This window comes from Rutilus rutilus (assembly GCF_951802725.1).
Source record: "Rutilus rutilus genome assembly, chromosome: 5".
NCBI lineage: Eukaryota > Metazoa > Chordata > Actinopteri > Cypriniformes > Leuciscidae > Rutilus > Rutilus rutilus.
Window position 1 is genome coordinate 42,699,213 of NC_140213.1, and position 16,006 is coordinate 42,715,218.

The 16,006-nt window shown below is 38.2% G+C and overlaps 1 protein-coding gene across 1 annotated transcript in view; it reads left to right on the forward strand.

The window, feature by feature from the left end:
* The first annotated feature begins 608 nt into the window (after nt 1–608).
* rasgrf1 (Ras protein specific guanine nucleotide releasing factor 1) overlaps nt 609–16,006 on the forward strand; it is a 42,420-nt gene continuing 27,022 nt past the window's right edge. Inside the window, exons 1-4 of the mRNA XM_084409033.1 lie at nt 609–1,239; nt 10,824–10,930; nt 13,337–13,484; nt 15,456–15,548. Coding sequence (XP_084265159.1) covers nt 964–1,239; nt 10,824–10,930; nt 13,337–13,484; nt 15,456–15,548 — 624 coding nt within the window. The 5' untranslated portion in view covers nt 609–963. The remainder of the gene's footprint in view (nt 1,240–10,823; nt 10,931–13,336; nt 13,485–15,455; nt 15,549–16,006) is intronic.

Genomic DNA, 16,006 nt, shown 5'->3' on the forward strand with positions numbered 1-16,006 from the left:
TTATTTATCATTTTATTTATATTTAAAACAAGTATAAAACGGAGTTCCAGTGCATGCTTCTGTTATTTTTTACTTACTTAAATAACGTTTTAATGCTAAATTTAGTATTAGAATGTGTACTTATTTAGGTTTTTTTTTTATACATAGGCAATACGGCACTCTAATGTGAATGTATTATGGTTAGGTTTCTCTGCAGTGCCCTTAGCAGTGACTATAATATTCACAATTTAGCACAGCCTAAATTAACTTGTTGCTTTTTATAGCGTCATTTCTGTCATATACAATTTCTGACATCAACTATACAGTATGCCGTCTCTCTGTTACAGTGAAATTCACCGTTTGTGGAAGCCTATAGATGCCACTTCAGATGCAGATAATGTATTACGTTTAGTGTAAACATTGCACGCAAGTCTAACTGTGCCAATATTAATAACACTACTGGTTCGTCGCATGAATCGAACGAAATGCAGCCGTCATCATCTGTGCAGCAACAGATCTAAAATGAACTCAAGTGACTGTAAAAGTGTGTTTGTCGCTCTGTCCGAGGTTCTGAAACCAGATCACGTGACGCCACTGCCTCATTCAGCAGTGAGCGCGCGCACTGGTTTATAGAGAATTTCACGTGAGAACGCGACAAACCATCACTCGCGTACACTGAAGCCTACTTCTCTCCGCTCCCCGAGTCACAGAAGAGCTTACGGGAGGCATTGTGTATCTTTTTCCCATAGCTTGAACACAGTCGACAACATTACGATGGTAGACTTTGGCATTCTTCGTTTTTCTCTGCGCTTCTTCCGTACTTCATGCCAAGGCGGTGATTGCAGTGGATGGGCAGAACGTGCCAGGCTTCGTTTCTAATCCAGAAAGTGCCCGTCTGCTCGGGGATCTCGTGCTAAGAAGATGTAAGGATCGAAACCAGCCGTCCCACCCCCCCGCCCCAAAACCAGCATCTTCTACACAAAAATGCAGAAGGGAATTCGACTTAATGATGGTCATGTCACCTACCTGGGTCTTTTGGCAAAGAAAGATGGCACGAGGCGAGGCTGTTTAAGCAAAAAGAGCTCAGACAACACAAAATGGCACACCAAGTGGTTTGCTCTGTTGCAAAATATGCTTTTTTATTTTGAAAGCGAGTCCAGCTCGCGACCTTCGGGATTATACCTGTTGGAGGGATGTGTGTGTGACAGGGCGCCCTCACCCAAACCTTCACTATCAGCCAAGGAGTGCTTAGAAAAACAGGTACGGAATGACAACTTCTGTGCATACTTCTGTAATGCTGATATAGACCGTTAGAATAGAGTTAGTTTTGGGGCAGGGCAACTAAAAATGGGTATTTTCTGTTTCCAGCCAGCAGCGACTGGGGGGTTTGTTTTATGCGTAAAAATGATGAGCATGCGCTCGAGAGAACCAACAATTTTACCACCAGGCAGCATCTACTTCCTTGCTCAGTGCTCGGAGATTATTATAATTTTTTTCATCTGATATTTCGTTTACTTTTTTCAAGTAGGGTTTCTCTGTCATGTCTACTTTTCTTTGGAAACGAGCATCTTTTGAGCGACATCACGTTACCGTTACAGTTACATAATATCCGTATGATTATTGATAATACTCACTCTTGGGTCACATATGGACAAACCCAACCGTTGGTTTACATTTTTCAAACCCAACGGTTGGGTTTGTCCATATGTGACCCAAACATGGGTTGAAACAACCCAGCATTTTTAGAGTGCTAGATTCTTTGTGATTACATAAATTATAGGCTAAATTAATTAGCCAACAAATATTATATGATTTACTTATTAGTCATTTAAAGGCCTGGTCCAAGCAGCAAAAATGCTGTCATCATTCACTCACCCTCAATGTTTCAAACATGACTTTCTTTCGTTAGTGAAACTCTAAATGAAACGACAGCTTCAGTCACCACTCACTTCCATTGTATGGAAAACGAGAAAATAAAACCGAATGGTGACCGAGTCCGTAACATTATGCCTTGCATTTCTCTTTGTCTTTCACTTAAGACATAACATAAGGAGAGGAAATGACAGAAGTATTTTAAGTAGGCCTATTACATCGGTTTATGCAGTAGCTAAACTTAATTGTCAGTATCACGCTAACGGTAGTCAACAGTTTACCGACGTTAATATCCGTTTAGCTTTCCAGGAAAAACGGATCGTATTTTTCAGCGTTTCTCCTCAGAGACATTTAAGTTTTGCCCGTTCCGCTCTCTACTTCACACAAGAGAGAAAATGACGCTAGAGAAGCACTTTAAAAACCTCAGAGTCGCCATCATGCGGAAAACTGGCGTAGAATCGCAGTCTATTTGACGTATTGATTTAATTCCCGCGCTGATATTAATAGCATCCTACCTTGGCAACTGCGTCTTCACAACGTGTTTAATAACAAATCGCTTCCAAAACTGAACTTTATGTTCACAAGACACTGTTTGGGCGTCTGGAAAGGTGTTATGTATGCAGCATTTTATGTTCTTTGTTCGTGTTATTATGATCCAACCATTACAGAGACGCTGCTGATTAGGCTAAACCCAGTGATTCCTTCAAATATGTCAGATATGTTAAAGTAGGCCATTTAATGTGGCCTAGTTATCATTGAAACGATAATGTTTTGTGCCGTCCTTGTTGGATTTCAGAGTGATTAGGTATCAACATTCTTACATATGCTCCTAGGTAGCCAAACTTAAATGTGCACTCCACATTTTTTTACTTGTTGAAATGTGATAGCTCGGTAAATAAATGAATTACACTTTTGACAAATAGGATTATGAGAAAAGTGGCTTTATTCTATGTGGAAACTATTCTACATGGTTGGTCTTCAATGGAGCCCCCCATGTTGAGATCACATGACCAGCAGTGTCATGAAATAAAGTTCAACAGTGCCCGATCACTTTTTTTTAGATGCCTTGGTTCATCAAGTATTTTCTCCTTTGGGGTTGAAAAAATGTTTTTGTTAAAAGCCATGAACCATACCAGCCAGCTACAAGGTGAATCACTATACAAACTTTAATTTGAAGCAAGAAATGTTTGACAATTGGATAAAAAGCCACCAGTACAAGACTGCGTAGTTAATGAGAGAAAGTACAGTGGCCGAGAGAGCTCAAAATGCTGCAACTGAAGAAACACATGCAAATAGAAAAAACACCGGTTTGACAACACATATGTACTGCAAATACTCACAACGCAACCAAATACAGAAACGTGCTGCAAATAGCATTTATTTTGACCTGGTTTTAACCATTAATTAAGCAACAAAATGTATTTTCAATAACCTTAAATGTTAAGTAAGTTAGTAAGTTACCAGCTTACATAACGTTTCACAGTTAATTGTGTATTTCGGCAGATTACTTAGGCTAATAAATATATAAAAAGGCAAAGGAATTATATGATCAGGATATTAAAATAAACAAAAACTCACCTTTCAGGTCATCGACAACACCACTGACAAGTAGACATTGATCAATAAGCTTGTCCTATCCAGGTTTGTCACTTGTTGGGGTCCCCTGGAAACATTTTCTTTGTGGTTCATACTGTTTGCAGCATGTTTATGTATTTGGTTGCGTTGTGAGTATTTGCAGTGTGTTTCTGTATTTGGTTGCGTTGTGAGTATTTGCAGTGTGTTTCTGTATTTGGTTGCGTCATGAGTATTTGCAGCATATTTCTGTATTTGGTTGCGTTGTGAGTATTTGCAGTGTGTTTCTGTATTTGGTTGCGTTGTGAGTTTTTGCAGTGTGTTTCTGTATTTGGTTGTGTCATGAGTATTTGCAGTGTGTTTCTGTATTTGGTTGCGTTGTGAGTTTTTGCAGTGTGTTTCTGTATTCTAGTTGTGTTTCTGTATTTGGTTGTGTTGTGAGTATTTGCAGAGTGTTTCTGTATTTGGTTGTGTTGTGAGTATTTGCAGTGTGTTTCTGTATTTGGTTGCGTCGTGAGTATTTGCAGTGTGTTTCTGTATTTGGTTGTGTTGTGAGTATTTGCAGTGTGTTTCTGTATTTGGTTGTGTTGTGAGTATTTGCAGTGTGTTTCTGTATTTGGTTGTGTTGTGAGTATTTGCAGTGTGTTTCTGTATTTGGTTGCGTCGTGAGTATTTGCAGTGTGTTTCTGTATTTGGTTGTGTTGTGAGTATTTGCAGTGTGTTTCTGTATTTGGTTGTGTTGTGAGTATTTGCAGTGTGTTTCTGTATTTGGTTATGTTGTGAGTATTTGCAGAGTGTTTCTGTATTTGGTTGTGTTGTGAGTATTTGCAGTGTGTTTCTGTATTTGGTTGTGTTGTGAGTATTTGCAGTGTGTTTCTGTATTTGGTTGTGTTGTGAGTATTTGCAGTGTGTTTCTGTATTTAGTTGTGTTTCTGTATTTGGTTGTGTTGTGAGTATTTGCAGCGTGTTTCTGTATTTGGTTGTGTTGTGAGTATTTGCAGAGTGTTTCTGTATTTGGTTGTGTTGTGAGTATTTGCAGTGTGTTTCTGTATTTGGTTGTGTTGTGAGTATTTGCAGTGTGTTTCTGTATTTGGTTGTGTTGTGAGTATTTGCAGTGTGTTTCTGTATTTGGTTGCGTCGTGAGTTTTTACAGCTCGTTTCTGTATTTGATTGCATTATGATGTTTTATTAACAAAGTTCGGGAGGAGCAGGTTCAGATAATTAACCTAATTAACACAAGAGGAGCGCATTCAGTTAATTAACCCCATTAACAAGATAAGAGATTTATATACAGCAGACTTCATTGACAGTTTATCAGCATCCCTTCACCACACCATCTCCTCACTTCTAGTTCTAACTATTCCTATCACAACCAGGGGGGAGTACTCTGGGTTCGGGCCAAAATCCCAGACAACACGCCAAATACGCATAACCTTTACTCTATTTAATGTAAGTGTGAACTCATGAAGTGAGTATTTGCAGCACATGTTGTCAAACTGATGAAGATGTTTTCTATTTTGCTGGTGTTTTTTCTATTTGCACGTGTTTTCTACAGTTGCAGTGCATTGAGCTCTCTCGGCCACCGTAGAAAGAACTACAGTCCCATCAAGCATTTCGAATGACATAAATTAAAAAACAATGGATGAATATAAATTATTCATAAATTAATAGGAATTTTGTAGTTTGAGAGCGTAGGGAGATCGACTCAATTATGCTTGTCACGATTCTCTGATTGGTTGAGATTTATTTGCAGAATCATGGGTTAATCGGTTTTCCACCAAGAATGAACTGTTCAACGTGATTATTAAAAAAAAAAAAATAATGGGCTAATTGCGTCAACAAAAGCATTTATCTTTGATTAAAAACCTCAGAACTCACATGTCTTTATTTAAAGCTTTGTAAGTTATCATTAAAAATCAATTCCCCTGTGGAAAAATGAATGGGATTTTTACTTCCTGACCTTTATTGAAATTTATTGGACCTGGTTACTTATAATAACAATTATAATATCAATAATAATCATTTCACTTTATAACCCCCTTTTCCAATGTTTACAAATTATAAACATAAAAGTATGGTATGGATCAGCATGTGTGTTCCACCAGACAGTCCAAAAAGAATCCGTATGAGTGGAAAAATAAAATGTCCTCTCAAGCGGTCCGTGCTGAAGTGATGACCTGCAGCTACACAAAGCGAGGACAAACGGCAGGACGTCAAGTGGCGGCCATGGCCGACACACCACCAAATGTCTACGTCTAAGACACAGCCGCACTGCATTGAACAGGGAGAGAGATTACGACATACGGTGCACCAGCACGAACCCCCCCCCCCAACATTGCATACAATTTGGTGGGATGGAGTCCAAGAATGTGGACTTTATAGATGTGTGCAAAACGTAAAAGATTGAAAGCAGTTTAAACCTATAGGTGTCAGTATAAGAGCCAGTGAAAAACAAAAACTCAGTGCACCTTTAATATTCAGCAACCTGATGCGACAGCGACTTAATCAATGCAGCCATATGGCAATCTGAAGCATACACTATTTAGAATAGTTGTTCATGAAACAAAATCTCTAAAAAACTGCATCAGTTCTTCCTCGTTTTACAAGCACGTCTTTTGACTACAAGCCAGTGGTGGAGACTCGCATAGCCGAAGATGTTTTACCTTGGTTAAACCTGCCTAGCTGTGTCTTAAGACTGCAGTCACAGTGCTTATATGTGTGTGTGTAAGGACCGCAATTCAACGTGAGTCTTGGACCTTCCTGTGAACAGCTGTCCCTGTGCTGACAAAGCAGGATGCGGCATGGAGTTTGATGCTGTGCATGTCTGTCATCCTCTGAAGAACAGAGCGTAGTGAGAGCGACGTTACCTCACAATCGACGACTCGGTGTTAGACTTCACGCACGCTTCACCCTTTATATTAGGCATGCAAACTGTAACCTCATTCAGTGTAAGTCATTTGCATGAATAATTTAGCCTGGCAAGCTTTGTGTTTTCACTCAAAATGCATAAATGTAAGTTACCTGCCATTTTTCTAATACTTGCCTTGAGCAGAGCAGTATATATAGATACTTTCTATAAACCTACTATATACTTTCGGTAGTATATGTAAATGAACAATGTTTACTCGTTCTCTGTGTTACCTGGACTGAGAAATTGACGTTTATTTGTCAGCGAAAGTCACACCTTTTTGATGCAGCTTGTTTCAGCCACAAAATATATTTTTTTTATTTGCGGAATATAAACTTGCCATTGCAATTATGCCATTGCAGAACAGTTATTGTAAGGGTAGCTTTGACACAGACACAGTTCGTAGTCATCCAGTTTGAAATGTTGACTACAAACACGGAAGTTTTCCAGATTTTCCGTCACTGCATTCTCTCCGTATTTCCGATTCTTTGCAGCCTTTATCCACTGTCTACAAAGCGCTGGATCCTTCACTGAAAACTGAAAGTAACTCACTCCCGCTAAACGTTTACTCTTTGAATTCTTGCACCCGGGAACAATAGTCAACAGCATTATGACTAAAAGTTTCCTAAGAAGTATTTCCTACTAAAGCAAAGTGGTATTTGACTCATAGTAGACTGGTGGGAGTGGTCTTGGACGGCAGCATGCCCAGTGCATTGTGGGTGTTGAAGTTTTTCTAAGTATTTGGCAAACCACCTTTTTTTTCTCCGTTTTTCTCTATTCAGGTAGCACCGATTTAAAGAAAATATTTTTCCCCTTTCTTCTGTATAGGCAGACAAGTTTTATTGAAACTCCTTTAATGAACACATAGCAATAATTTTAGATAATAAAAACATTAATCAACAGTCATTATTTTGGTTTAAAATTCACCCATTCTATTTTCTAAATGCATGTTATTGATGTTATTGTGAATGATTCATCCATATTTTTTATTCAATTATCTCTTTATTTTGGCTTCTCTTTGGTGACTTCTTCAATCATTGAGTCCCTTGTGTAGTTAAATCCCTACATCAGGGTCGGATGTTCTTTTAGTTCCTGATTATTACCTTCATTAGATCAGATCTAAAGTCTGTAGACCTAATGAGGTTCTTGTAACCTCTTATAATCTTAATGTAGTATTTGTTCCATATTCATACTTAGCTTTATACTTTCCCTGTACTTCTCCAGGTGTGCCAACTCACAGAAACAGGAGCAAAAAGTGGGACGCTCTAAGAAATCTAGAGTTTGGGAATACACAGGTGTGCAGTTGTATATTTACTTGCTTTTTTAAGGAAAAAATCAGCCCAATTCAGTCTGGGATGTACAGATTATAATTTGTGTACAGACCGGTCTCCACATCTTTGCTTGGAAATTTTAATTTAATTTCCAATTAAATTTGTTTTGTTTTTGTGTGTGTGTGTGTGTGTGTGTTTTTATTTTTTTATTTTTTTTATTTTTTTTAGATTGCAGTGTTCATGGCTATTCTCTAATCTGAAAAAGCACTTACTCAGCACAAAGGGTTTCTGGGCAATCTGCGTACTGGCGTGCTCATCACAAATTTGCGTTTTATTGAAAACCATCCTGCTACCTTTTCTTTCATTGTCATTGTATTTACATAGCAATCACTGCTCTACCATTCATTTATAGGCCCTTCTTTAATATATCTGCATTTGAGCCCATGGTTCCTATGGCAACTCCTATTTGCATGAGAAAAAGAGTGGTTGGAGGGATGGTGTGTGTGTGTGTGTGTGTGTGTGTTGCGGGTGCATGTAGCAGTGCGTTGCGCCTCCTTCATTAATGCTAACGCTGTTTGGGCTAAATTTGTTCTGTTCAGTACCTCTGAGGGGTCAGGGCCCATTTATAGCAAAACACTCATCTCTCTTTTGGGAACAGTTGCATTTCTGCAGCTCAACAGAATGAGCGAGTGCATGTAGACTTACTGATGCTTGCTATTTTGGTCTCCTTGCAGATTGCACTTGCATTAGTGCTCAAGACAGACATAATACAGTTTGTTCTTTACAGAGGAATGGGAACATGAAGAATGATGCAAAAAAAGTAAACCGGCGGGCATACACCTTGCTAAAGCTGTGCGTTATGGATTTGACTTTGAATCACAACGGTACACTTTTATTCTTTTAAAAGCCATTTTCTTTCCCACCACCATGGTTCACTTCATTTAGAGAAGGTTGACGTGACAGGTAAGTAACAGGTTGCAACAAAAAGGGAGATATGGTTGTCTGATGAAAGAATCTGAAACAACCTGTCTGAACTCATTCATTATACAGCAACTTTCATAATGTGTTTTATTTACAATTCCTTTGTTTCGTTTACGCAGAATGTCATATCCTTTATTTGAAGCACCCTATCCTCCATTATCTGACTTAGTCACTGTTTTCTGATTTGTAGGCTTGCAAGTTGCAGCACATTTGATGCAAGCATTTTTTTTTAAAACATTGTTTTTCATATGTCCCATATTGTGGTTTTAAAGCACTGGATTGATCTCCCAAAAAAAGTTATCTTTATCATGTGTGTGTGTGTGTGTGTGTGTGTGTGTGTGCTGTGCGCACACTCAAAAACAGTTAGGTAAGTAAATATACATGACTCATCTATAAATTGAAAGGATTAAGCCAGCTTTGAGACTTGACCTTGCTCATAGAAAGGAAATGGTAAAAGAAACAACGTACTTCAACCATGAGAATTATGCAACATTACAGTATGTCATATATCTAACAATATGACATGTCTAAAAGATCAGACCCATTAATCACTGCTTTTGTGCAGAAAACTTGTGTATCAATGTGATCAATCCCTAATTCACCCAAGATCAACCGCAACTGACTGTTTGCTAAACTCCACCTTAGTTACTGTTGTTCGCTGAGTCAAGCTTTACAGAACGTCACACAGGAATGAATTGATGAACAGTGAATTTTTTGTGATAGAGTAAAACACCGAGATGTCTCATACGTCTCTACAATACTTGTCACCTGCATCAATTTACCTTGGAGTAAATGTGTGCTTACTGATGTTATACATGTTCGTTTGTGAATGAGAAGTGACACAAAGTCTAATCCAAGGGATGCACTTCTCAACATTTATTTAAAAAGAAATCGTTTTTTGCCCTTGCAAGTATTTTTCTTGAATAATACGTTTTTTTCAGCACTGTTTTCCAAATATATTTTACAGGGATCTGTGCATTTGGACCTGAAATTTTTGCTTCCAGTGGGTCTCCACTGCATGAGACAAAAGACTGTGATGTAATTTAGCAGCGCTGAGGCGTCTTGAAGGTCTGCCATGCAGCAGAAATGGAGGTTGTTGGGGATTCAGTGCTAAGGCCTGGCTTTCTGAAATGAAGAGAGACGGGTTGCACATACAGAGCCATAGCCACTAGCGCACCGAGTTGCTAGGTAACAGGTAGCATACAGTTATGTAATGCGCCATGCTCCCAGTTTACGTGTTTTATGGTATTCCTCTGGAGAGCTGGAGCTATCTCAGGCACAGGGAAGTTTCCCTCAGACCCAGCAGATCATCCTGCGTTCTCTGAACTCTTCACGCACTCGCACTCCTCAGTCCGAAAGATCAGGGAGGTGTCTGGTGTTCCTGGTGAAATTATGCATGGTGTACTATGTCATATTTGCATATGCAAAGGAGTTTTTGTTTGTATTTCATGTTGTACCGTCCTGAGATGCTGGGCTGCTGTACTGGAAGATTCACTGACATGCCACATTCAAAGCTGTCAAAAAAAACGTGTTCGCAACTCAAAGACTTGGTGTCATGTGTATATGGTTTGTATTAATTTGTGCCAATTGTCTTCAGCTCCTTGGCAAATGCACAATGCAGTTCAAACACTGGACTCTATTAAGAAATTATTGCAAAATAACCCGAAACAGGGTAAGGACCCTGACACAAAACGGGTGGTTTTGTATCACCCGGGCATTATCCAATTTTTTTTTTTTTTTTTTTGACATGGCTATTTATTAGATAAATAAATATAAATAGATATATTTCCAATAAATGCTGTTATTTAGAATGTTCTATTCATCAAAAAACGTATAACAGCTTCCACAAAAACATATTAAGCAGCACCACTATATTCAACATTGATAATAATAATAAATGTAGAGCAGTATAATAAGAAACGCAGCCTTGGTAAGCATACGAGTCTTCACAACTTGAAGAATTTCTGTATTCGGTCGCTGTGATTTTGCCAAGTAAAGCATGTTCCTGGATCGACATCTTTTGTTGATCCTGGAACAACATCCCTATCCAAAAACATAGTCCTAACCCTATCCCTAAACCTAACCCTACCCATAACTTATCCCTAAAATCAGAGGGAAATGATAAGTGATTAAGAGTGGTGTAGAAGCTCCTAACCCTCTTTGTAAGCCTAAACTTGGCATTAACTGTAAACCTATCCCTCAAAGCTGATTGGTTGATTTCTGTTCTGTCTGTTTTACAGTATTATTTCACTGTCAGCTTCAACCATGAGAATCAGAAGGCTGTGGAGCTTCGTACAGAAGACGTTAAGGACTGCGATGAATGGGTGGCAGCAATATCACATGCCAGGTGAGCAAACTCTTTCAGTGATTTTAAGATCATATATAGTCTCAGTTGTCTACTTCAGTGCAAAAAGGAAAAGAGATTAAGTCACTATGTTTATTATGCACACGCTGTGAATATTCCAGAAATCCACTGAACGACGTGTATTTACAACTGATTTCTGTAAGATCACTCCTTATTCCTTGGATTTTCCCTGCTATGTTGGGATGTGCTGAGGGATAAGTTGAGTCAGACTAGAACTTGCCTACAGAGAGAAAAAGGCCGTCTTCTCATAATGACAGAGTTCTCTGCTTTTGTTTATGCTTCCTATGCTGTTCCATACACAGCTTAAATGTGATGGGGGAAATGAATACAGAGGAGGATTTTTTTGCGAAGTGGACAGATTCCATGTCTCATTATCTATAATTAGCCTGAAGCTTGTTTAAGCAGTCTTGGATGTTGTAGAGGTTCTGCTGGGAATATTGTTTATTTTTAGTAATGAACTTTGAGTTGAATTCTCTGTTGGGAACTAACAAACAAAGCACAACATGTTGTGTCATTAATAACAAAGAGTCGTTATGCAGTCAAGGATTTATGTGCATTTTGATATGGTTTCGGTTTGTTTATGTTCATGTGAGAGTTAAGGCATAAGGGTTAAATATAACATATTTATATAGTGTAACTGTTTCAAAAATCTATTAAATTTTTTATATGGTGGAAGTTTTAATTAAAAAAAAATAAGTAGATCAGAAAATGGTTTGGGCTTGTTGGTTTCTAGTTCATCTAGTTGCATGAACTGACTTATAAAAATTATGGTTGGAGGTATTTTGCTATATATTATGCAGTTCTTATAGAAATGTTCTGAAATTGAATAATGAATCACTATTTTTCACTAATCACATATATGGCGCTTTTCCACTACACAGTACCAGCTCGCCTCGACTCGCCTCGATCGCCTTTGTTTGGTTTTCCACTGTGTAAAAGTCGTACCTGTACCTGCTTCCAGGTACTTTTTTTCGTATCACCTCCGGCGAGGTTCTGAGCGAGCTGAGGCGATACTAAAATGTGACGTGAGAACATGGCAGACTGCTGATTGGTCAGAGAGAATCGTCACTATTCACTGCGTCATCATTGCACGCGCCAGACGTGATTTCCTCCATTGTCCTGTGTGTGGGTAGCGGGTGTGTGTCGCGTAGAAGATTACGTCACGGCAGTTTCCTGCGGCGTCGCTATGACGACCAGGTACTATTGTGGAGGTACTATCTGCAATGGAAAACGGAGCGAAAAGCGAGCCGAGCCGAGCCGAGTCGAGTCGAGTTGAGCTGGTACTGGTAATGGAAAAGCGCCAATAGTAACCCCATTCATACTAACCCCATTCATATGGATCCGCAAAAATAACTAAAAACTCCATATTAGGCCAGTAGTTGGCGATGTCACTTTGTAAAGAACCACAACATGCCTATAGACTGCATGCACATGAGATCATCATTTGCACAAATTTGCGTTTTTGTAGTTTACACGAAGATGTTAAAGTTTTTCAAAAACTTGCACTTTGAATCTCATTTTCAAAAGTTTGCATTTTCAGGTCGCCAAAACGCCGGTAACGTGTAAATGAGCAACCAAAACACGTTTTTAGATGAAAACGGTGTCGTGTAAACGGCCCATTGAGACATCTGTGCTTTTGTTGGAAAAGGCATGACTTGCATTGTATTTAAGGGGAAAATATAGCAACAGAATTAACATATTTACAAAATAAGGGCACATGAATGCCAACAGTGGGAAACTACATTTCCCATCATTCCCTGTGTCAACTTCAATCACACACCTAATGCAGATTGTTTACACAGCCTAAGCTTTTGAATGGTACTGAATGTTTGGCTTGTTTAGTTCACGCATTGGGTTATTACATCAATTAAGTATCAAAAAACTCATTTAAACCCCAACAGCTTCACACAGAAGTTTTGCGGATATCAAACAAGACACACTCAGAAGACTCTCTTTCATATCAGCAGGTCTAGTTTATTTTGAAGAAGAGCGGGTCTTGTGTTTGCAGTGAGGGCGTTCTGGTCTCAGTCTGTACTGGAGGACTATTTTGGCTGTTTATCTCTGGATGCCCTGCAGCGGTTCTAAATCTGTGTGCATAAACATGAAGGCGTCTGGATTTGCTTGCTGTTTTGAGATAAGCGCTGCTCCAACAATTCTGTTTAATTGTTGAATTTGAGCATTCACAGTTTGCTCTGATAAAGTGTGTGCTTATGGGGTTACGTGTTAACACTGTGCCTCTGCTAATGAGCTTTATTTCTAGTGTAACGTGATGTTCCTCATTGTGTGGAGTGTGTGCGCACTCATGTTTGTATTTGTGTCCTGAATGCCTTTGTGGATGGTTGTGTATGTGTGCATTTGTATTTATATGTGTGTGTGTTCTGTGTGCAGCTACAGAAACCTGGCCACCGAGCATGAAACGCTCATGCAGAAGTACCTCCATCTACTCCAAATCGTGGAGACCGAGAAAACAGTTGCTAAGCAACTTCGACAACAGATAGAAGATGGGGAGATTGAGATTGAACGTCTAAAATCAGAGGTAAAATTTGTAATTCAAAGTGCTCTAGGGATTGTTTATCTATAGTGAACATGCCAAAATCCAGTCGAATATATCAGCAAATTTATTGCATACTGTATCAAGATGATTCTGCCTCTCAGAGCTGAAAAAGTTGTGGGAAAAGTGTAAAATATGTGCAAAACTACATATTTTCTTAATCAGCTAGTCGATGCATTTCCTGAACAGCTAGTTAACTAGTTTGCCTAAGGAAGCCCTGTATAAATAGTCTGGTCTCTGAACACGTTTCAAAGGGGACGTTTACATAAGATGTGTTTGCACAACAGAATGCAGGCGTTATTGCCAGCGTTATCATCATTAATAAAAATTACAATGAAAAAAAAAAGTGAAATTAAAATATATTTTTTATCACTAAATTAAAGCAAACTAAAATAATAATATAAAATAGCCAATAGTTTTTTATAGAGGATATATTGAAACATGCATTGTTACAAATATCCTGCAAAAACAGAGGCTGTGGTTGCCAGAAACTCACTATAAAAAATACATTAACAGTGTTTCAGGTATTACAAGATGGCATATTGCTGCCTGTATATTTTATGACTTATAACCGTAGATTTCATCATTCAAGTGATTTAAAATTAATATAACAGTCTTGAACTACCAAAATCTGCCTTTTACCTTGAAATATACTGATAACCAGCATAATAATACAGGCGGCACAATACAAATCACATGATGAATCAGAGTTCATTGTTAATGGACTGTATAAGATACAAACATACATATACAGACAAAATACCATCAGGGTAACACACATGAGACTAAAATAATGTTATACAAAACATAACAACACACTAATATACTACTGTACAATAATGATAATAAGGGGGAAAAACTTTAAAAAAAAAATAATGTTATGTCATGTCCGACTTATGGAAATTGTACTTCCAAAACCCATACATTTTTACATATTTTTTCAATAAAATGACATATAATGCAGTGTTAACCCATTTACATTTTCAGTTTGTATGATAAAGTAACATACGATTAACTGGTTTTTACTGTAGCATTTTTTTTTGTGTACAAATTACAAAAAATGTTTAAGTGTGGGGTGCCGTTTGTAATGCCTGATCAAACAGAAACATATAATGCATATAAAAATGTATGATTGAAGATTATAAGCTAAGCTAACAGGTTAATTGACTAACAGTGTGCAAAGTTCAGACATCGATCAGTTAGTATGCAGAACTAGATTTTACTGTAAATATATTAAAATGAAAAAATATATAAATAATATAATATATGAAAAAACTAGTCTGTCACACTAATCAACTAGTAGTCAGTTGTCGCATGACTAGTCTATCCTCGTGACCTATATTACATGCTCATTGCTTTTCTGAAAAGGAAAATGGTAGAGAGAATGAAAAGTGGTGTAAGAAGCATTTGGTTTTCAAGAGCTTTCTCCAGACTACTTTGCACTTCACTTTGCATCTCAGCTCATAAAAAACGGCTCTCCAGGAGAACTATGATCCCTGCTGTATTCTTCATCAGCCAGATCAAATAGTCATTTTACTTTAAAGTGCAAATGGAGCTGGGTGTATGAAATGGTGTGCTGAATATGCATGACCCCAGATGTGTTGTGTGCGTCGCATCCTTGGTCCGCAGCATAATAAACTCTTTCAGCCCGCGTCCAGTAAATGGAGCACTCCCCTTCAGACTGTGCTGGCCAGCTCCCACCTCTTTTGTGTCCCCAACGAATCCCTATTAAATTGCAGTGCCATGTAATAATTTGAAAGTTTGTGCACCCTAATCATCAGAAATCACCCAGTGTGAGTGGCATCCGAGAGCTTTGATAGGGTGAGCATTTGTGCCACACTGTGCTGGCACTGATTTGGCCTGAATCACTTTGTCAGCATGCTGGGAAACAGTGAGGGAAGGAACTTTTTTACAATGGAAGCGTTGTCTGCCATTTTTATTACTGTTTTGTTACAGATTGCAGGAATGCTCAAAGACAATGAGAAGATTCAGTCGAATCCCACCACTGCACCTAGTGATGATGATTCTGAGATCAAGAAAATCAAGAAAGTAGGACTGGTTTTCAAAACACACAATAATTCTGTTCCCACATCTTGTGAGCTGCCTATATAGGGTGGCATCCTAATAGGGGTGGAACGGTACACAGAAGTCACGGTTCGGTTCAGACATCACGGTTCGGTACGAGTTCGGTACAATGGAGGGAAAAGCAAAACAAAAATGCAGAAGGCTTGTGTATGTCTCAGGCTGTACCACCAAAGGAAAATAAATTACTTAAGCCTTGTATTTTTAAGTTTTATTAATAAAGTAAAGGCATAGAACCAGTTTATTTGTAGTGCACTGACAATAGTTTTATATAATTAGTTTATTGATTAAATTAATAAAAAGACAAAAATACCTTGAGATACTTTTGGTAATTGTACCTGAATGAATTGAAAATTATTTTGCTACATTTCAGATTAATATATTTGTTTTCCTAAACATTTTAATTAACAGTAACTTAAACACTT